This window comes from Rattus norvegicus, chromosome 3, assembly GCF_036323735.1.
Source record: "Rattus norvegicus strain BN/NHsdMcwi chromosome 3, GRCr8, whole genome shotgun sequence".
Lineage (NCBI taxonomy): Eukaryota > Metazoa > Chordata > Mammalia > Rodentia > Muridae > Rattus > Rattus norvegicus.
Window position 1 is genome coordinate 29,649,921 of NC_086021.1, and position 17,654 is coordinate 29,667,574.

At 49.2% G+C, this 17,654-nt stretch overlaps 1 protein-coding gene across 12 annotated transcripts in view; it reads right to left on the reverse strand.

The window, feature by feature from the left end:
- The window catches only part of Sec16a (SEC16 homolog A, endoplasmic reticulum export factor), a 35,147-nt gene extending 22,142 nt beyond the window's left edge, over positions 1-13,005 (reverse strand). For 2 of the 12 annotated variants that reach the window (XM_063282952.1, XM_006233666.5), the window contains exons 1-5: positions 12,077-12,454; positions 6,463-8,990; positions 5,344-5,772; positions 3,010-3,146; positions 508-605 (exon numbers count right to left, since the gene is read on the reverse strand). In XM_063282952.1, the coding sequence (XP_063139022.1) occupies positions 508-605; positions 3,010-3,146; positions 5,344-5,772; positions 6,463-8,922 (3,124 nt within the window). In that variant the 5' untranslated portion in view covers positions 8,923-8,990; positions 12,077-12,454. Of the gene's footprint in view, positions 1-507; positions 606-3,009; positions 3,147-5,343; positions 8,991-10,837; positions 12,455-12,797 lie in introns of those variants that run through there. The other 10 variants (XM_063282953.1, XM_063282950.1, XM_006233662.5 and 7 more) reach the window with 8 other exon arrangements.
- Positions 13,006-17,654: the final 4,649 nt, after the last annotated feature.

Here is a 17,654-nt window from a genome sequence, read left to right on the forward strand (position 1 = left end):
AATTCATACAGACGCCCCTGGGAGGCAGAAGGAAACAGCACGTGGACCTGGCAAAACAGCACACAGCAGGGTCAAGTAACCATAACTGCCACAATAAGCAGGCTGTAGCTGTCACCAAGGAGCGAGTGTCAGCCTCATGTGGCTTCTGAGCATTTAAGCATGGCAGCGTGACTGGGGAGCCGGCCTTGCATTCTGCCCAGCCTCATTAGCTTGTTCTTGAGAAGTCAGTCACATGTGGACCAGGTAGTCTTAGAAGTAGTCACTGCACTTCACGTCAATATGACAGAGACACTATGCTATGGGTACAATGTGACTTTTCAATGAAGTTGTCAAAACGATCATTTCCAGATGTGCACAATTCTTAATTACTTTGACTCTTGGGATAAAAACACAGTGAAAGGAGAAGTGATCTTGATTCACCTGCCAGAACATGACTTCTACATGGCTGCATGATCACAGGCGGTAGTTGGACAGTCCCCTGCTAATGCTTACAACTTCTAAACGTACCTCCATAATCATACTGGCCAGAGTAGTAATTTGCGTAGTAGTCACTGTGACTGCTCCATCCACTCTTAGAATTGTAGTATCCTTCAGGATATCCTTGCCTGCGGTGGAAAAGAGCTATTAAACACAGTATCTATTTCTAAAGTGTACTGAGAGAGTAGCCAACTCAAAGCTCATAGACATGCATGAGGACACCTCAGTTATGGAAACCTCTGACCAGATCAGAAGCATTTCTTTTTTCTTTTTTTGAAACTGTGTCTCACTGTGTAGCTTAGGCCTGCCTTAAACTCATGACAAGCTTCCTGCCTGTACCTCCATAGTGATGGAATTACAAAGGTGAACCACAAGAAAGTGACCTTACTAATTACGAGTGCTCAGTGTGGCCTTGGAGGAGTGGATCTGTGAGGTGAGCCAGGGCCAGCGCCAGCAGATCAATAAAGAGTTAGCTTCTTCTATGCCCAATAACTGAACCATGCCCCTGACTCATTACAGAGAAGGTGAGATTTACTCAAAAAAGAGGGAGTAAGTGCACTTACTTAAGAGGATCTGACACTCTCAGGAATGTCAAAAGCGCTAAACACTATTGAATTTTCTGAGACCCTTTTAAGAAACTGCTCAACTGAGCTTGGCTGTTTGGCTAGCATAGCATCTACTTGGCCAGATGTGCAGCCCAGGAATACCACCAACCTGGCCTTAAGGTTCATTCAGGCTGGCCACCCCAGACTTTCATCTGACATTGATTCCAGAAAAACACCTTGATATAGAGTGAGATCAAGAGCCTGCCACTACCTCAGCTGCTCTCACCAACCTACCTACATACAGTTCAGGAAGGACCCAGACAAACATGAGAAGTGTGTCCCACCTCAAGCAGGTCCTCCAGGGATGCTATGGCCCTAACACTGAATATCAGCACTGAGCATCCACACACATAGACACACAGACAAGAGAGCAAGCTTCTGTGGGCTGTGACAAATGAGAGACACTCAAAGGACCCAGAGAGAGGAAGGAAAGCTGTCATCATAGACAGATCACCCAGCCTGAGCCTCAGTCACTCTTCAAAGTTAGTTCTTAAATAAAGTTGCAGGCAGACACGTGGAAGGCAAACTGGTTCACCCTGGCTCTTGCCCCCATGCCTTCTCCCTTCTGCACTCCAGCAAACAGATCCACATGCCTCTTGCCTTCTCACGGATTTTCTTCTTTTTTTTTTTTTTTTTTTTTTTTTTTTGGAGCTGGGGACAGAACCCAGGGCCTTGTGCTTGCTAGGCAAGCGCTCTACCACTGAGCTAAATCCCCAACTCCTCTCACAGATTTTCAATCAGAAAGCTGAGCTGTATGAGTCCAAAAGCTACTTCCCATCTAAGATTTTCCCAAACTTTCTCACAACCAAGTATGTGTCTGTCTGTCTCCCTGTCTCTGTTCCTCAAACACACACGTGTGCATGTGCTTGAAGTGTATGTAGTAGGGATCCAATCCAGGGGCTCATATCTACCAGGCAGGCACTCCGAAACTCACCCAAGCCTCCGTACTGCTGCTTCATAAAGACCTACAATGATTAGCTATGGATGCCTGTGCATGGTTCAGCATGTACCTCTGGAGCAAGGTACATTAGGATAGCTAAATGGGCAAAGGTTCACACGCAAAGCAGTGTGTCTTCAGACAAGTTACCAGATACCTCAAGAACTTACAGAAAACTCTGAGAGCAAGTGTACATACAACCTTAGCAGCTGGGAGTTTCTAAGGAAAAGAAGGATTCTTATAGCAAAGTCAGCTACCATGAGCTTTCCTTGACTACTGGGCTTAAGTAAGAGGACACTGCAGAAACTGAGGTAAAAGAGTGTACTGACCAAGGCCAGCACCCCACTATTTTTCACAATGGAGTCAATGGCCTAGAGTGATACAAGATGAAAAGCAGGCTCTGGGCAACTGAAAATGAGATGGAACTTTGACCTGGCTTACAGACTTACTCAGAGGGCACAATGCCAGGGTGGTGGATAGCCAGTATAGGAGATATGCAGGCTGGGGAGGGCGGGGGACTTTCACCAGTGTGGGCAGAGCTGGGCACAGAACACAGCTTTTAGTCCGTCCTTGTGTTAGAGATCATTTGGTGGACGGTGGATTATGCCATCTCTGTGACAGGGTCCTCATGACGTTAAAAACATCTGCGGCCCTAATCTAAGATCCCTAATCACCCACAACCAAAATGCCAGCAGCAGAGTGGGTGTGCCCAGGACAGGAACAACCATTCATCTATCAGCATAGAGATCACTTCTTTATGGCCTTACCTAGAGTCTGGCCTGGCTAAAGATTGTGGACAAATGCTAAGTGACAGCTCTGCTAGGACTACATGTGGCAGTGTACTTAGCTCTGGTCTGTTCATGCTGACAGAATGGGTTTGAAGGATTCTCTACAGATAAAGAATTACTATCATCACTAAGTCACCATCATAGCCAACAGCACACACAACTGAGTATGAGAGTAAAGCAGCCACAAGGGATGTGTTCCCACCTGGGAGTGAGCTGGTCAGAATAGTGACTTGCACGGGAGCTGGGCCGCTCAGGTTCAGAGTAGCGGTGGTTCTCGGCATAAGCAGATGCCGAGCTGTCATAGGGTCTGTAACGAGGCTCATACAGGCCATAGATATCCTGTGGAAAGAAGTTTGGGGCATTGTTAGACTCCATGGAGAGCAGACATTTCGTGACAGAATTAGCTCTAGGTGCTGCAGATGCCCACTGTCGAAGAGCAGTATTGTGGATAGGATTCTCCCATGGAAACAAAGCCCAAAGCATAGTCCACATTAAGGGCAGCCGGCAGCATCTCCCTAAGGCCCTCCAGGGCAAGCTTCCCCCTGCAGTCTTAAACATGGAGATGATAGTCTGAACAACATAAATAGAGCACCACCCCTCAGTAAAGCAACAGGGCCAAGGACCCATGTGAGTCAGCCCCAAAAGCCTCACGAAGAAAGACAGCATTGGTCACTGTTTTCAAATCTAGGGGTGCTTTGCTTTGTTTGTCTGTTGCTGCTGTTTTGCAGCAGTCTCACACTTAGCCTACGTTGGCCTAAAACTCACTATGAAGCTCACAGTGGCCTTGAACTTGTAGAATCTACCTTTATCAGCCTCCCGGGTGTTAGAATTACAGCCTGAACCACCATACCTGGCTTTAAAAGGAAATTGTATCTTATTCTGATGAGGATTTCAGCCCCATTGTAACAAAACCATGGCTCTGCCCTATCTCTGGAAAAAGGGCTACGTAGGACATGTGGAGATCTAAAAAGAAATGAAGTGATACAGGCAAAAGCCTCAGCTCTGCCATCAGCTGACAGGTAATATGAAATCGTGGGAAATGGCTCTTCTGACTCCTGAGAACCTTGGCAATGACGAGGCACGGATGCACACTCAGAGGAGAGCTGTAAGGCTTGGGATTCTGAAGGAGCCTGCAGCCCATCTGTGGCTCCACACTCTGTAGCACAGCATCAGGCCACAAACTGGAAATGCCTCCTACAGAAAGAATAGCTATGGCTCCTCTTCTAAAGTCTAGAACTTACTAGTCTTTAGGGAAGATTTGTAACTGCTCACACATGTACACCTGATGCTATACTAGGCTGATAGGAAGGGAGGCACAGGCCTACGGCCACGGCAGCTCTGGCCTAGCTGCTACAACTGTTTCTAAGGTTCCTTCTGACACAGTGCCAACTGCTCTCAGGCCACACAAGAATCCAACACCGCCTGGCCCCAAACACTGGAGGACTTGGGTCTTTCACCTTTCAGCAATACAATCCCTCTAACTGGAATAGTGATGAGTCTGGGCCAGGGGTAAGGACAAGCTAAGAGCGATCAAGCACGGTACTTCACACCACTATAGGATTAAGCAGGACCTAACCAGCAGTGGCCTCCCTCTCTGCAGTGGCCTCCCAGTCTGCAGGATCACTGCCATGCACCTGAGAGGTTTACTGTCCCTCACCTCTGCTCATTACTGCACATGGACAATCTAAATAAAGTCTTCCTTCAAGACTTTATTCTCAAGGAAGGCCATAGAAGATTCCTAGAGTTATTAGGAATATAACCTGTCGTTAGTTTCATAAGTTGTTTTTGTTATTTAAACCAGATGAAAGGTGCCATCAAAATGGCTGACTGGAGTTTGATCCCTGGAAGCCACATGGTGGAGGAAGAAAACTAATTCCTGAAAATTATCTTCCAACCTCTTCGTGTGTGCGCCCACATGCAAATACATAAACATATATATATATATACACTTAATAAATAAATGTTTTAAAATATATAAAAGAGCTGGATATGGTGACATATACTGGTAATTCCACTACTCAGGATGTGGAGGCAGGAATATAAGGGCTTCAAGACTTCAAGGTTATCCTTAGCTACATATGGGGCTAGCCAGGGCTAAATGAAGCCTGCCAAACCAAAACCACCACATACACAAAAGTGAGGCCCAGTAAAATGTTAATGATTTTAAATTCACATCTAACTTGGCCCACAGTGACACCTGTCTGGAAGCACAAACAAATAAACAGCAGCACACAGTCTACCTACTAGGCTCCTCCCTAAAGAGGTCAGTCTAGCACTATAACTGCAGCAAGCCCAAGAATGCTCTGGGAAGCATGGCACTTTGTCAGCCAGAGGTCGGTATCACACTGGCAATACAACCAATGCCACATGCTACAGGACTCTCTGAAAGAAGAGCTTTGTTGGTGGGCAGGGAAGATTCTTTTCAGGGGGACCACATGGGTCTAAAGAAAGGTCATTACTGAGAGAAACAGCATTAAGAGGAGAAAAAAGGGGGTGAAGTGAGGAAAGCAAGATGGTTAAATGTCAGTGCTCTTACTTGGTAGTATAAAGAGGCTGCTCCAGGATCTGATGGGTACGGTGAAGGGTACGGAGACTGGTAGGCTTCATACGGGGGTCTATAATAGTAGTAGGATGCCAAGTCTTGAGGTGCTGGGCCAAAAGTAGTGGGAGGTGGGTGTAGCCATGGCTGTTCTGACCGCACAGCTGCCTGGTTGGAGTTGGTAGATGTAACCGATGCACTGGAGGACTGCGGTGGCTGAGGCTGCTGGCCTGTGTTGACTGGAGCTGGACTTGCTGATGGCTGGACCAAGCCTTCAGACTGTCCTTGTGTGGGTGGGCTTTCTGGATTTGAAGGCTCTGGACACGCAGCTTGGGGTACTTGTTGGGGAGAATTCTGTGGCGGAGGAGGCACCAGCTCTGACTGGCCTCTTTCTAGGCTACGGTGATCCTGAGCATCTTTTGTTACCTGCTGGTAGAAATGATCCTGGTTATGCAGCCCAGGCCCAGATTGTCTGGGATGATTGGCAAGAGGCTGCTGAGAAGCTGGGCTGTTTGAATGAGATGGGCTACACATTCTCACAGGATTTTCCAAAGTTCTACTCAATGTGAAGTCTAGGGCACCGATGGCTTCTTCCGGGTTTCTAGAGTGATACCCCTTATTACTGTTAGGTATCACAGCACTGTTTGCAGGTGGAGCTAGCATCACACTTCCATTAGCAGGGCTATTAACAAACTCAGAAGGACCCTTCTCTGCATTGGGGTGCTGACTTTGAGGAATCTGAGGGGACAGCTGTTGAACCAACCAACTGGCAGGCTGGCTAGCAATCATTTCAGAAGACCCAGAACCTCGAGGGGCACAGTTCTGGGTGACACTGTTAGGCAAAGACGAGCCAGTGACAGTACTGGCTGGAATTGCAGACAAGGCAGCATGTTCTTCATGGTCAGCACCAAGAGCCCGGGTGCTCACCATGGATTTCTCCCCCACCACAGCATCTCCCCAGCACTGATTCTTCTCATTAGGATTCGGTAAGGACACAGAAAAATTAATGGGCTGAGCCAAATTATAGCTTTGATCAGGCTGGGCAATCAGGACAGGTTGATTGTGTAAAGATTCAGTGGGTGGTGAGGACAGCAAACTCGCATAACCAGAACTTGCCTGCAATGGAAGGGCCTCCTCTTCTCCTACCTTGGGAGGGTTCTCAAGGTTCTCAGAAGCACCAGGAGGGTCTTGGTTCTGCAAAGGGGGCACAGACCCTGATTTCCATGACTGCTGTCCAGACATGCCCTTTTCTGGATGATGAACAACCTCTGAAGGTTTTGGTTTTACAGGAACATAAAGTGCAGGGGCAGCAGGGGCTAGAAGGACATTGCCCCCAAAATCTGGCAGTTCGTTTTGTGCCCACAGAGTTGTGGCTGGGCTCTCACATTTCACAGGCCCCTGGGCCCTGGCTGAGGACCTCTTGTCAGGCATGGGGCGCACAGTATCCAAGGGTGGCCCTGCTGTGTGTGAAACCAGTTGCCCAGCCTCTCCAGTGGTGCTAAGAGGCAAAGGGCAGGCCTGAGGTGCACACAGGGTCTCCATGTTGTCTGGTGGCTGTTCCAGGTTTCCTGGGGTGGCATCAGGTGGTAGAACAGCGGCCCCGTGCTTCTGGCAGTTCTGGGTCCCTCTCACTTCAACCACCATGTTGGCACGATCTGCTTCAACTGGTTTCACTCCAACCAAGTGGGATTTTACTGGCTCAAAAGAACTATTTGCACTTGTCTGGAAGACTCCCGTAGGTTTTGGAGGGCTTGGAGTTGAAGGCTGGGACAGGCTGCTGCAGTAATTTTGACTCCTGGTCATCTCATCTGTTTCACCTCCAACCGGAGAAGAATCAATTTGCTTAAAAAAACTCCCTGACGTATCATCTTCGAGTTTTCCAACTTCTTGCTGAATGAATGTGCCCACCAATTCTTGGGGTCTGGCTGACCCAGGAGGACTTCTGTGACTATGGTTGCTGTAGCTGGATGACACACTGTCAGGTCGTGTAGGGTGCAGTGGCATGTCAGGGGCCTCAAGATTTAGCCCTCCTCCTCTAGTGAGGCCCGAAGTAACAGGCCTGGAGGCAGCTGGCCCAGGAAGGGGCCCATATCGAAACTGATCACTCGGGGAAAAGGGATCCACATTCACGGTCTCACGTGGCAAAACTTCTTGATTCTGAACAAATTCTAGGTTCTCTACATTCTCACACTGTGGCCCACTAGCACAGTGGGTCCCAGCACCCGGAATATCACCCCACGCATCATTAGCAGGAGTCATAGTGGTCTGTTTGTCATGACGGATGCCCACAAACTGAGAAAAATAAGGTTGCACATCTCCTTCCTGAGCGGCCTGGTAGACACCACCAGCTCCAGGGAGTGGTGGATGGCCCAGTCTGGAGGTAGAAGAGAAGCTACCCGAGTCTAATCTGTCATCAAGGCCTGCTTTTTCAGATGAGAGATTTTCCTCGTTCTCTGTCTCCTCCCCTTGAAAAAACATTGAGAGCGCTCCGGAGGCTGCTTCTTGCAGGGCATGGTTAGTTGCGGCCACTGGGGGATGGTGCACCTGGTTCTCAGGGCTGTTTCCCTGAGTGAAGGGATTCACATGGGCAGGGTCTAGCAGATGCTCTTTATTAACTCCTGGATTCTGCCTGAACTCCGCGCTTGCCCACATATTCCCAACTCTGGAATTCTGCTCAAAACTGTGTTTAGGGGGGAAGCTACTCGATGGGTAATTTTTACTTTGCTGGTGGACTATCTCATTTCCTTCACCACTGGCCAAGGATGCTGGAGTAAACGTTTGTGGGACACGGGACTCATGGCCAGGTCCCTCGTGTAGACTAGATGGAGAGGGGAAATGGGGCAAGCTGGCAGCCTGGGGCCCCATGTCCTGAACAGGGCCCTCCAGGCAGGGTGAGTGATGATGATAGGAGGGCGGAGGGCCTCCATGCACAGGCCCCCACTGACCTGGCATCTGGGGCTGAGGGAAGAAAGGAGATGCTGCATGGGCCACAGCACCATCATGTGGGGCGTGCCTATTCATGGATTGGTCAGGCCCAGCCCCACTGTCATTCAGATGGCCTCCGTGAGGCTGCTCAGGACCCACTCCTGGAATGTAGTGAGGTGGATGTGGCAGCATCTGGACTTCAGGTCCTGAGCTGGAATCAACCTCAGCACTCCTGTTCACCTCCAGCCCAGGCAATGAAGAAGGGGTAGATGCAGGAGGAAATAGACTGGGGTCTGCTCTAGGCTGTGACAGAGTTCCTGGCAGAGGCTCATGAAGTCCTGTGGAGCTATCCCCAGCATTTGTGGGAGGCACAGGCAAACCAGGCCACTGAGAAAAAACAGGGAGGGCTGGGCCAGGCAAATTAGGTGGGCTGCTTTTGGATGAACTGCCCACTGGTGTGTTTTGAAGAGTCTGTCTGTTAAAAGCAAACGGATCCGTTACTGGCTGCAGTGGGCGTGTTATGGGAGCCACTGGTGCATTATTATTGGCTGGCTTCCTGTAAGGGCTGTTGGCCCAGAACGAGCTTCGAGGATTCCCAGCTGGGGGTGGGCCAGCCACACCAGACGGGACTGCCTGAGGTGGTGGCTGCATGGTGGAGTCTTTCCTGCAGGAGATGCTGCTTATAAAGGAGGCAGGGTAGGTCTTTTCTGTAATTTGTGCTAAAAAAGAAAACAGAAGAGGAACATAAGGCCTATAGTCTCACACTCCTGACTACAATCAATAAAACTCTGAAAATAAAAAGACTAAATGTGATTTCAAATCATTTAAATACAAAGACTTCAGCTCTCCACATCCCACCCCACATTGTCAGGGACAAGCAACAACCCCATTGCCAGTCTGACAGACTACCCGATGCTCCCTAGTCCTTGACACCTCCTTAAGCCACCACTACCACATCCAGAGCCAATTCCAAAAGTAAGAAACATACATAATCATGCGTTTTGTAATGTTAATTTAAAGTCTAGAAGAGTTTACACCTCCTAAAACACAGTTATAAAGTTACTAAACCAAGTGAAACGTTTAAGGTAGTCCTCTGAGAACAGTGAAACAAAGTTGCCTCTGACCACTGAAGTTGTAACAAGGCTGCAACTAAAATTCTCAAGGAAATTTACAGCAGTTTTACTGATCTCACACTTCCAACAGACAGCTTCCAACAATCCTCAGGAAAAAAGAAGAGGGGGGTGCTTTGAGATAGGACAAGGTCCTCATCAGTGTTTTTTTGTTTTTGAGCAAGACACAATTCAAGTGTGACATCTTAAAAGCCAAGCCCTTTTCTTTGTGTCAGTCCTTCTTCTTGGCACCATCCTTAAGAAGAAATGTATTTAGCTAATCCACAGAAAAATAAAGCGAAGACAGTTTAATTCACAGATGCACACTTTGTTCTTGAATATCTTCTTGATACTCAGCTTAAAAAACAAACCATTGAGTAAAGCAATTTACAAAAGGTCTCTAATCCCTATCTAAATGTTAGTTCTATTAATCTATTAACTCAGTTCCATTATTGCCCACATACACTCCTTCCTATGTCAACAGAGGACCCTATCAACTGACTAGCACCTGACTATGGATTACAATGAAACTTCAATTAGAAGTAATGCCAGGGGGGTGATGAGAGATGGCTCAGTGGTTAAGAGCACTAGCTGCTCCTCCAGAGGACCTGAGTTCAACCCCAGCAACCACACGGTGGCTCAAGACCATCTGTAATGGAATCCAATTCCCTCTGCTGTTGTGAATGAAAACTGAGCACTCATATACATAAAATAAACAAATCTTTAAAAAAATAGTAATGCCAGGAGTTCATTAGGCTCTGCCTTGTCATTCACATAATAAAGAACACTGCTGCTTCACTTTACATGAACCAAAAGTAGGAGAACTGCCACCTTATTTTATCTGACCAGCTGCAGAGCCACCATAGACACAATAACACGGATCTGGACCTAGACTGGACACACACACTTCCATGTTCCTCCTGAAACCTGGCTGGCAAGCATAAAAGGCTGTCCTTATCTCAACAATCTCAAACACATCAAACAATTAAAAACAAACAAACAAGCAAAAACTAAACGACAATACATCACAAGATACAGGCTAAAGCATCAAGTGTCCAAAGGCTGGGTATCCACTGAGCAGCTAAGGGCAGCCACCTCTCTCTGCAGCTAGTTTCTACATTCACAGAATGAGAGAAGACCATCTTTTCCCATTCAAGTGTCTTCTGAACTCACTATTTAAAGATTTTAGCCACATGTTTTTCTTTCAAGGGCCCAATTCCTAATGCTGCCTACCAGAACATAAATTGCCTTAAATTTGTACTTAACTATTATTTTGTTTGTAGAAACTTGAAACTATTTCCTCAACTGTAATGGACTAAGAGCTGTTTTATGAGTTAATACTACCACCTACAAAGAAAACCCACAGCTACCACGCAGAGGACTTCCCACAATATGCCTGCTTCGGGTGAAACAACACTGTAACTTGGAACATTAGTCTTTTAATCTTCTTTACTTACCAACAGAAAGATAATGAACTGCGCGTCACTTATCTCAGGATCACACTTATTCTCTTCAGCCAGTTTTCTACCTTTCAAAAAAGCACCTGTTTCAGAGACCGACTGATCTCAGATGCAGTACTCATGAACTCAGCCTTGTAGCTCAATTGCCTCATGCCTACATACATGCTTACACAAGACATTTTAAGCATGACTCTGTGTGACTGAGGTATTTAAACATTCCCTGATCCTTTCACTGCCAGATTTAACAGCTGTAAACTGTAAAACACAGGGGCACCCAAAAACAGTGAGTTCCACTTGGCCAACAATCTCCCCTAAGGTGACTGCCTGTGGTACTCTTAACAGATAGACAAGATAAACACCTCTCTTCTAAGTCAATATCCGAGCCCTTTCAATGCTGAAGAAGGCAGTCACAGAAGAGAAAGAGCTATGTATTATGTGAGGAAGACACACAGGAAGTGAGGATGTTCAAAACTGCTCATAAAAGCAAGATGGGATATCAAATCTGCACAATATCTCAGAAAATTCCAAGGTCAATTTGGAGATTCATTCGGGAATAGTGAATCACAAGAAGAAACAGTCTCTACTTTGCCTCTTATCTCATCTGCAAGACATGAGAACTGAAACCCTAGGAAGGGTTTGTGGACAAAAAGTGTAAGGAGGCTGCATTGGGCTGCAACTTGCAAAAGAACCCGCAGAAACAGTAATTTGTGAATCTGCTGTTTTTTACTGCCAAATTTAGGATGGAAAACGCCTCTAGTCAACACGTTTGAAAGGAAATCTCTCCTTCAGTGCACAACCATTCTACATGCCACTTAAAAACCTGTGAAAGCAGGACAGCCAAAGTTATCTACAGGACGCTCCACGGACATGCCGACATTTTTCTACACCTTGGTAAAAAAACAAACCACGACCTCCCTTGCGACATCCTGCTCCGCCAGCCAAGAGGTTACAAATAAATGCTGCTACTCTCTGCTTCAAAAGAAAATGTGTCCCATGATCACCAGCTCTGCTGAGGAAGTCTTCGAGCCAACAAGAATCAAATTTCTTCAGAACCCGGCAAAAGTCAAGCTTAGCAATTTCTTGCATCTTCCTTCGTTCTAAATAAGTTGTAGGTTTCCTCTGAGGCGTCACTGTCTGGCCAAGCTAACACACCTTTCCCAGCGGCAGACCAGTTCCCGCAGCCCAGACCATGCCTCACGTCAGGCCTGGGAATCACGAGACCCTTAGACAACTCACCAAGGCGACACGGGCTGTAACCTGTCCGGTGTCTCAGCACCAGGCGGCCCGGTACTGTCGTTCTCCCCTGGCCTGACGGTGTCTCTTTAAATGCGCTCGCCACTTCGGGCTAGGCCCGATGCTCACTGAGCCTGCCTGACCTCCGCAGCCTCGCCCGCACTCGGGCTTCCACCGTGCTCCATATACTCAGCCCTCACCCGCTCAGCTGCGGTTGGCTTCTCAGGAGCCGCGAACTGAAACCTAGCCGGCGACGGCGGCGGCAGTAGTGGGAACTAGCGCGTATCCAGCAGCAGCCGCAGCCATCTTGCCACATCCGGCTCCAGGTGCCGCCGCCGACGTGTCCGACGGAGACGTCAGCGCGCGTCCCGCCCCTTAATCGCCCCTCCTCTCGCTTCGCCCAGTCTTTTGCTGCCTCACCCATTGCCCCGCCCCCACTGCCCCGCCCTCTTGGCCGTGCTCAGTCCAAGTCTTCAGTGCATCAATCACGTCACGCCCCCTTTGGCCCCGCCCCCTCTTCCCGTCCAGTTTTTCACTGCTTCATCCTTTTGTCCCGCCCCCAGGATCTCCCCGCCCATTCCTTTTAAGAGCCTTTCGTTGTGCTCCTTTTAACTCCGCCCTTTGTTCTTCTCCAGTCTTTCGCCGCCTCATCTCTTCGTCTCACCCTTAGGCCCCGCCCCTCTTACGTCAGTACAGCTCCACCCGTGGCCCCGCCCTCACCCACTTGCTGAGCCAAGAGCGCGGGCCCCGCCTTCTCAAGGCGCCCTGGTTACGCCGGTTCTGTCTCCTGCTCTAGGATTTGAGCAGACAGGATTCTTCAATCCAGATCCCCAGTGAGAAACAGTGTTGAAAAACCGAAGCCAGAGGTTCCGCTGAGTCCAGAGCCCCAGCGGGCTCTGCCGCCTGCCCCCTCCCCATTTTTCCGTTGGATTCTCCTGGATGCGGTCGGGACCACTACGCGTGCGCCACCCTGCTCGAGTAGAGCTAGGCGGTCGTCTTCTGCGGGCTGGACACGCGCGTGCGCGGGGCTGCATCCGTTGCTTGGTTACGGCTTTCTGCTGCAGCTTGCTGGATGCAGTTCGCGCGGCTAAAGCAGATACCTTTATCTGCTAGCGGCAGAGTCCCACCTCCACCCCCTCCAACCTTTGCCTAGGGGAGAGGAGCCAGATCCTGGAGGCCAAGTCCTTCAGTCTCCCTTAGCCTAAAGCCCGCGGCTGAGCACTGGCCTTCTTAGACCAGGGATGTCAGCAGGTCAGGTTTCCGTCTGTCAGAGCAGTGGCTCTCCGGAAAAGGTGGGTGCTGTCATCAGGGAAGTGACCAGTCCTGGCTCCTTCACCTGCCCTCCAGAGGGCATGAAGGTGGTGCCCCAGCAAAGACGCCTGGTCAGTGTTGAATCTAGAGGCAGGGAAGGAGGGAGTGTGGTGGAGCTGGCCAGCGCTCAGCCACGCAAGCAGAGTTGGGAGTGCTGAGGGCCAGCTTCATCTACACTGACGTGGCACTGTGAGCCACTCTGTAAAGCTAACATTTGTCTTTAGAAAGCCAGATTTCCAAACTCTGTACACAGGAGAACACATGTAGATTCATCTTTAAGCCCCTAAAGAGAAGCAGTAAACCCAACCTTGGAATGGCTAGAGCTACATAGTAGAAAGGCCTCTTCTCAAAAAGAATGAAGGAATAAATGAATACATAGGTAAATAATAAAATGCAAGGTCTCCACTCTCCGCCCCCAAGGGTTGAGATGTTAGAGGGACAGCGGTTCTGGCTCCTATCTCTGACTCCTTCCTAGGTACTCATTGCCTGTAGACTGGCTGGCATGATTCAGCCAAGCTAACCGGGCCTCTGAGTGACAGAGACTCCAGTTTTAGGACCAGTCTGTACCCACACGCCCTGCTCTGTTGACTGTAACCTTTCTGGGCATTGGGAGAGCCACTGGGCAGTTTGAGGACTGGAATGGGGTACTTTAATGCTTATGCAAAGACAAGGGGCACAAACTGGGACAGCCTGAGGCAGATAGGTCCATGGTACCCCCACCATTACCATGGGTACTCCTGGTTATGCCTCCTCCTCTTTGCCTGGGAGTCTTCATTTTTTTTGGAAGTTGGGCACAGCACGCCTAGCTTCCTGGAGTCCTATGTAGGCAGAATCTGGTAAAAGCTGTTACAGCCTAGTCTGCACCACAGAGCACACAAGACTTCTGTGCATGAAAACCATGTCAGAACTTCCTGTTGTTTCTGACTCTGTGACTCAGTAGCTCTACCCAGTCAGCCTCTCCCATTACATCTAGCTGGTTCACACTGAGCCGGACTGTGAACATAAAGTACACAGATAGGTAAGAATTCACAGTGACTCATTGGTGAGTGTTTATTGAATTCTGAGTATACTGAGTATGTTATATTGAATAAAAGTTCTTATTAAAAATGATATGTTTGGGGTTGGGGATTTAGCTCAGTGGAAGAGCGCTTGCCTAGCAAGCACAAGACCCTGGGTTCAGTCCCCAGCTCCAAAAAAAAAAAAAAAAAAAAAAAAGATATGTTTTTTTCTTTAATGTAACCAGGAAGTTTAAAATTCTATGTGTAGCTGACAGTACCTTCCTCCTGGACAGTGCTAGCATAAATGCTGTGTACTTGGCATCCCTACTCTAGAGCCCAGATGAGATGTTAGAGGGACAGCGGTGCTGGCTCCTATCTCTGACTCCTTCCTAGGTACTCATTGCCTGTAGACTGGCTGGCATGATTCAGCCAAACTAACCGGGCCTCTGAGTGACAGAGACTCCAGTTTTAGGACCAGTCTGTACCCACATGCCCTGCTCTGTTGACTGTAACCTTTCTGGGCACTGGGAGAGCCACTGCGCAGTTTGAGGACTGGAATGGGGTACTTCTATGGAAGCACTCTGAGGAGTGCTAAAGGAAGAGGTAGCAGTGTTGGTGAAGAGAGAGTATCTCTTGGCCTCAAGCCTCTGTCCCTCACACCTGCTAAGTGTAGTTCCAGCCATCAGGGGTTCTTGATGGTCTGTGCCTGCTCTGTGGCCCTGTGCTCAGCCCCTGACAGACTCTCAGACACAAAACCTGAAGAGAAGAAAGGATCAGCTTCCGGGAGCCAGGGCTCCCTGAGTAGTCCCAGCCAAAAGCATGGTAGGGCCACAGGAGTGGAAAGAGCTGATGGGGAGGAAGGCTTCCTAAAGGGTGAGGAGGTGATGGCCTGAGGGGGATCGGAAGCAGAGACAGCTGGGATTTAGTTGTGTGTTGTTTGCTTCCGGGCCCTATAGTATGTAGCGGTGCCACGCAGGCTGGCTCCCTTGTGGCCAAGGTGAGTGGAGAGCGTTTCTTGAAGCTTAAGACCAAACCCCCGAGAGCCCTGGTAGACAGCGCGAAAGGAGCCTCAGGCCAGTTTCACTTTTTCTCATGCCCGTAGTGCAAGGCTAGTTTGCAGATGGGCTCCGTACCAGGCAGTGACACCTCGGCAGCCCCGCTTTCCCACCCACAGTGTCATGGGCCCCCGGGTACTCACTGTGGGTAGGGATGAGGGCTGACCTGTGGATAAAAGGTACCAACCAGAGACGCCAGGGCCCTTTATTCCTATCTGGCCTGCTGAGAATGGGGCCTGTGGTCCTTCCTCCCCACGGGAATGGGCACACCTTTGTGTGCCCAGCCTGGCTGCTGGAACATGGATAAAATGGCTTGAGCAGTTTGTTGGGTGGTGGTTTAGTGCGAGTGTACTGTAAGATTCTAGAAGCCAGAGATTCAGGGTACTAGATACCTGCATTTCTCCACCTGTGAAGCAATCGCAACCTGTCCTAGACTTTCCCCGAAGGCTTCTCGAACCGTTTTTGGGTAACAAGGGCTCATACATGTTAACCGCACCGTTATCAGCTTCCTGGCCTATGGCTTTACTTTCGTGTCTCCAGAGTCCTGCATTCAGCTTGGCTTATTGTGTGTCTCGGGGACATTTTTAGATCACAGACCCACCCTATAAGACCTTCCTGCTCTGTCTGTGCCCCTGGGTTAATGTGATGTCAACCTCTGCCTTGTGTTTTCTACTTCATCCCTATTGGCTGCTATTAACGCAGGGGCACAGACAGAGCAGGAAGGTCTCTCAGCTGTTCTGGGGTCCTAGAGAGCATAGGAAACTGCGTTCCCACACACATACAAAGATGGTGCAGGACCCCAGCTGTACTTCACACACAGCTGTCTGGAATTGGCCCAACTGGCCACCCCTCTGTCCTGGAACGTGGACACTAGAAAGTTCTTGTGAGGCATTTGTCAAAGCAGGGGGTGGGGGTGGGGGTGGGGTACTTGTTCTTTGGGACAGTGTGTAAAGCTGTGTATCGAAAGGGAAGGGTTGGGGTTGGGGATTTAGCTCAGTGGTAGAGCACTTGCCTAGCAAGCCTAAGGCCCTGGGTTCGGTCCCCAGCTCCGAAAAAAAGAAAAGAAAAAAAAAAAAAGAAAGGGAAGGGTTGGTTGTGGGTCTGTAGGCCTGCCAAGGGATATTTGCCATAGGATATTTGGAAGTAAGGGAGGTCCTAGGGGCTTTTCAGCTCAGTTTGGCCTGCTTGAGTTAGCCGTGGACCCCCCAGGCAAGTGGTATTTCTGGAGCAAATGTGGAGCCCACCTTAATGAAGCCCTTGGGCAGAGACTGAGCTCTTTGGCTGTAACTGCTTCTGACAGCACCAGCATAGCAGCAGGGCATGAATCTGAAACATGGGTGGTAATTTGCATTGAATGGGTGGACCCCCAGGAGTCCTGGCAGGGAAAGAACAAGGACATTGAGAGATCCAGGAGGAACCCCAGTGTGTAAGGATGCCATGTGACAAACTGTCTGTCTCCAGGGACCCTGGAAAAGTGCCCTGTCAAACCCCTCCTTCTCCCCGAGCATCCGTCTCTGCCTTTGAAGTGATTGTGAGCAACATAGATGAATCCCTTACATTCTTTCTAGGGGAGACAACCTCTCTCATAGATCTATGGATCTAGTGAATAAAGCTGAATGAACTGTTTCATTCAGTTTCCTCGTATGAATTATATCTTGGGGTGGCCACAAATGACATCTGGAGGCGCACTGGTGGAAGGCTGCCAGCAGAGGGAGGCAGAGAGCCACCTACAAATCCACCCGGCCACTGAGGACTCCTTCCAGAGCGTCTTCAGTTAGGTGCACACCCTGCAGACTCCCCACAGGAGCCCTTGCCGAGGGAAGTCTTTACTTCTGGACTCCCCTGAGGTGGTGAGCTTGCTGAAGAGAGCAGGCGCTCTGTAAACGCTCCCTGAGTTGAGCGCACTGGAGTCAGAGAACACACTGGATCTCCAGGCTCTACCTTGTGGGAGCCAGTGGCATTGCTGTTAAGATAGAGGAAAGGACCTTGTTCTGTGCCATCCATTCCACCTGGCCTGCTGAGGCTAAGGTCAGGGACATTTTTTCTCCCCTTCCCTTTTTCAGATTAAGAAGACTGGGTTGATGGGGAGGAAATAAGTAACTTAGGTCAGACATGTTTCTGAGTACCAGAGTGTCCACAGCTCAGGAGAGAGCATGCTCACCCCATGCAGAGGACACCCATGAGAAACAGAGCACAGTGTTATACATAGAATCATAG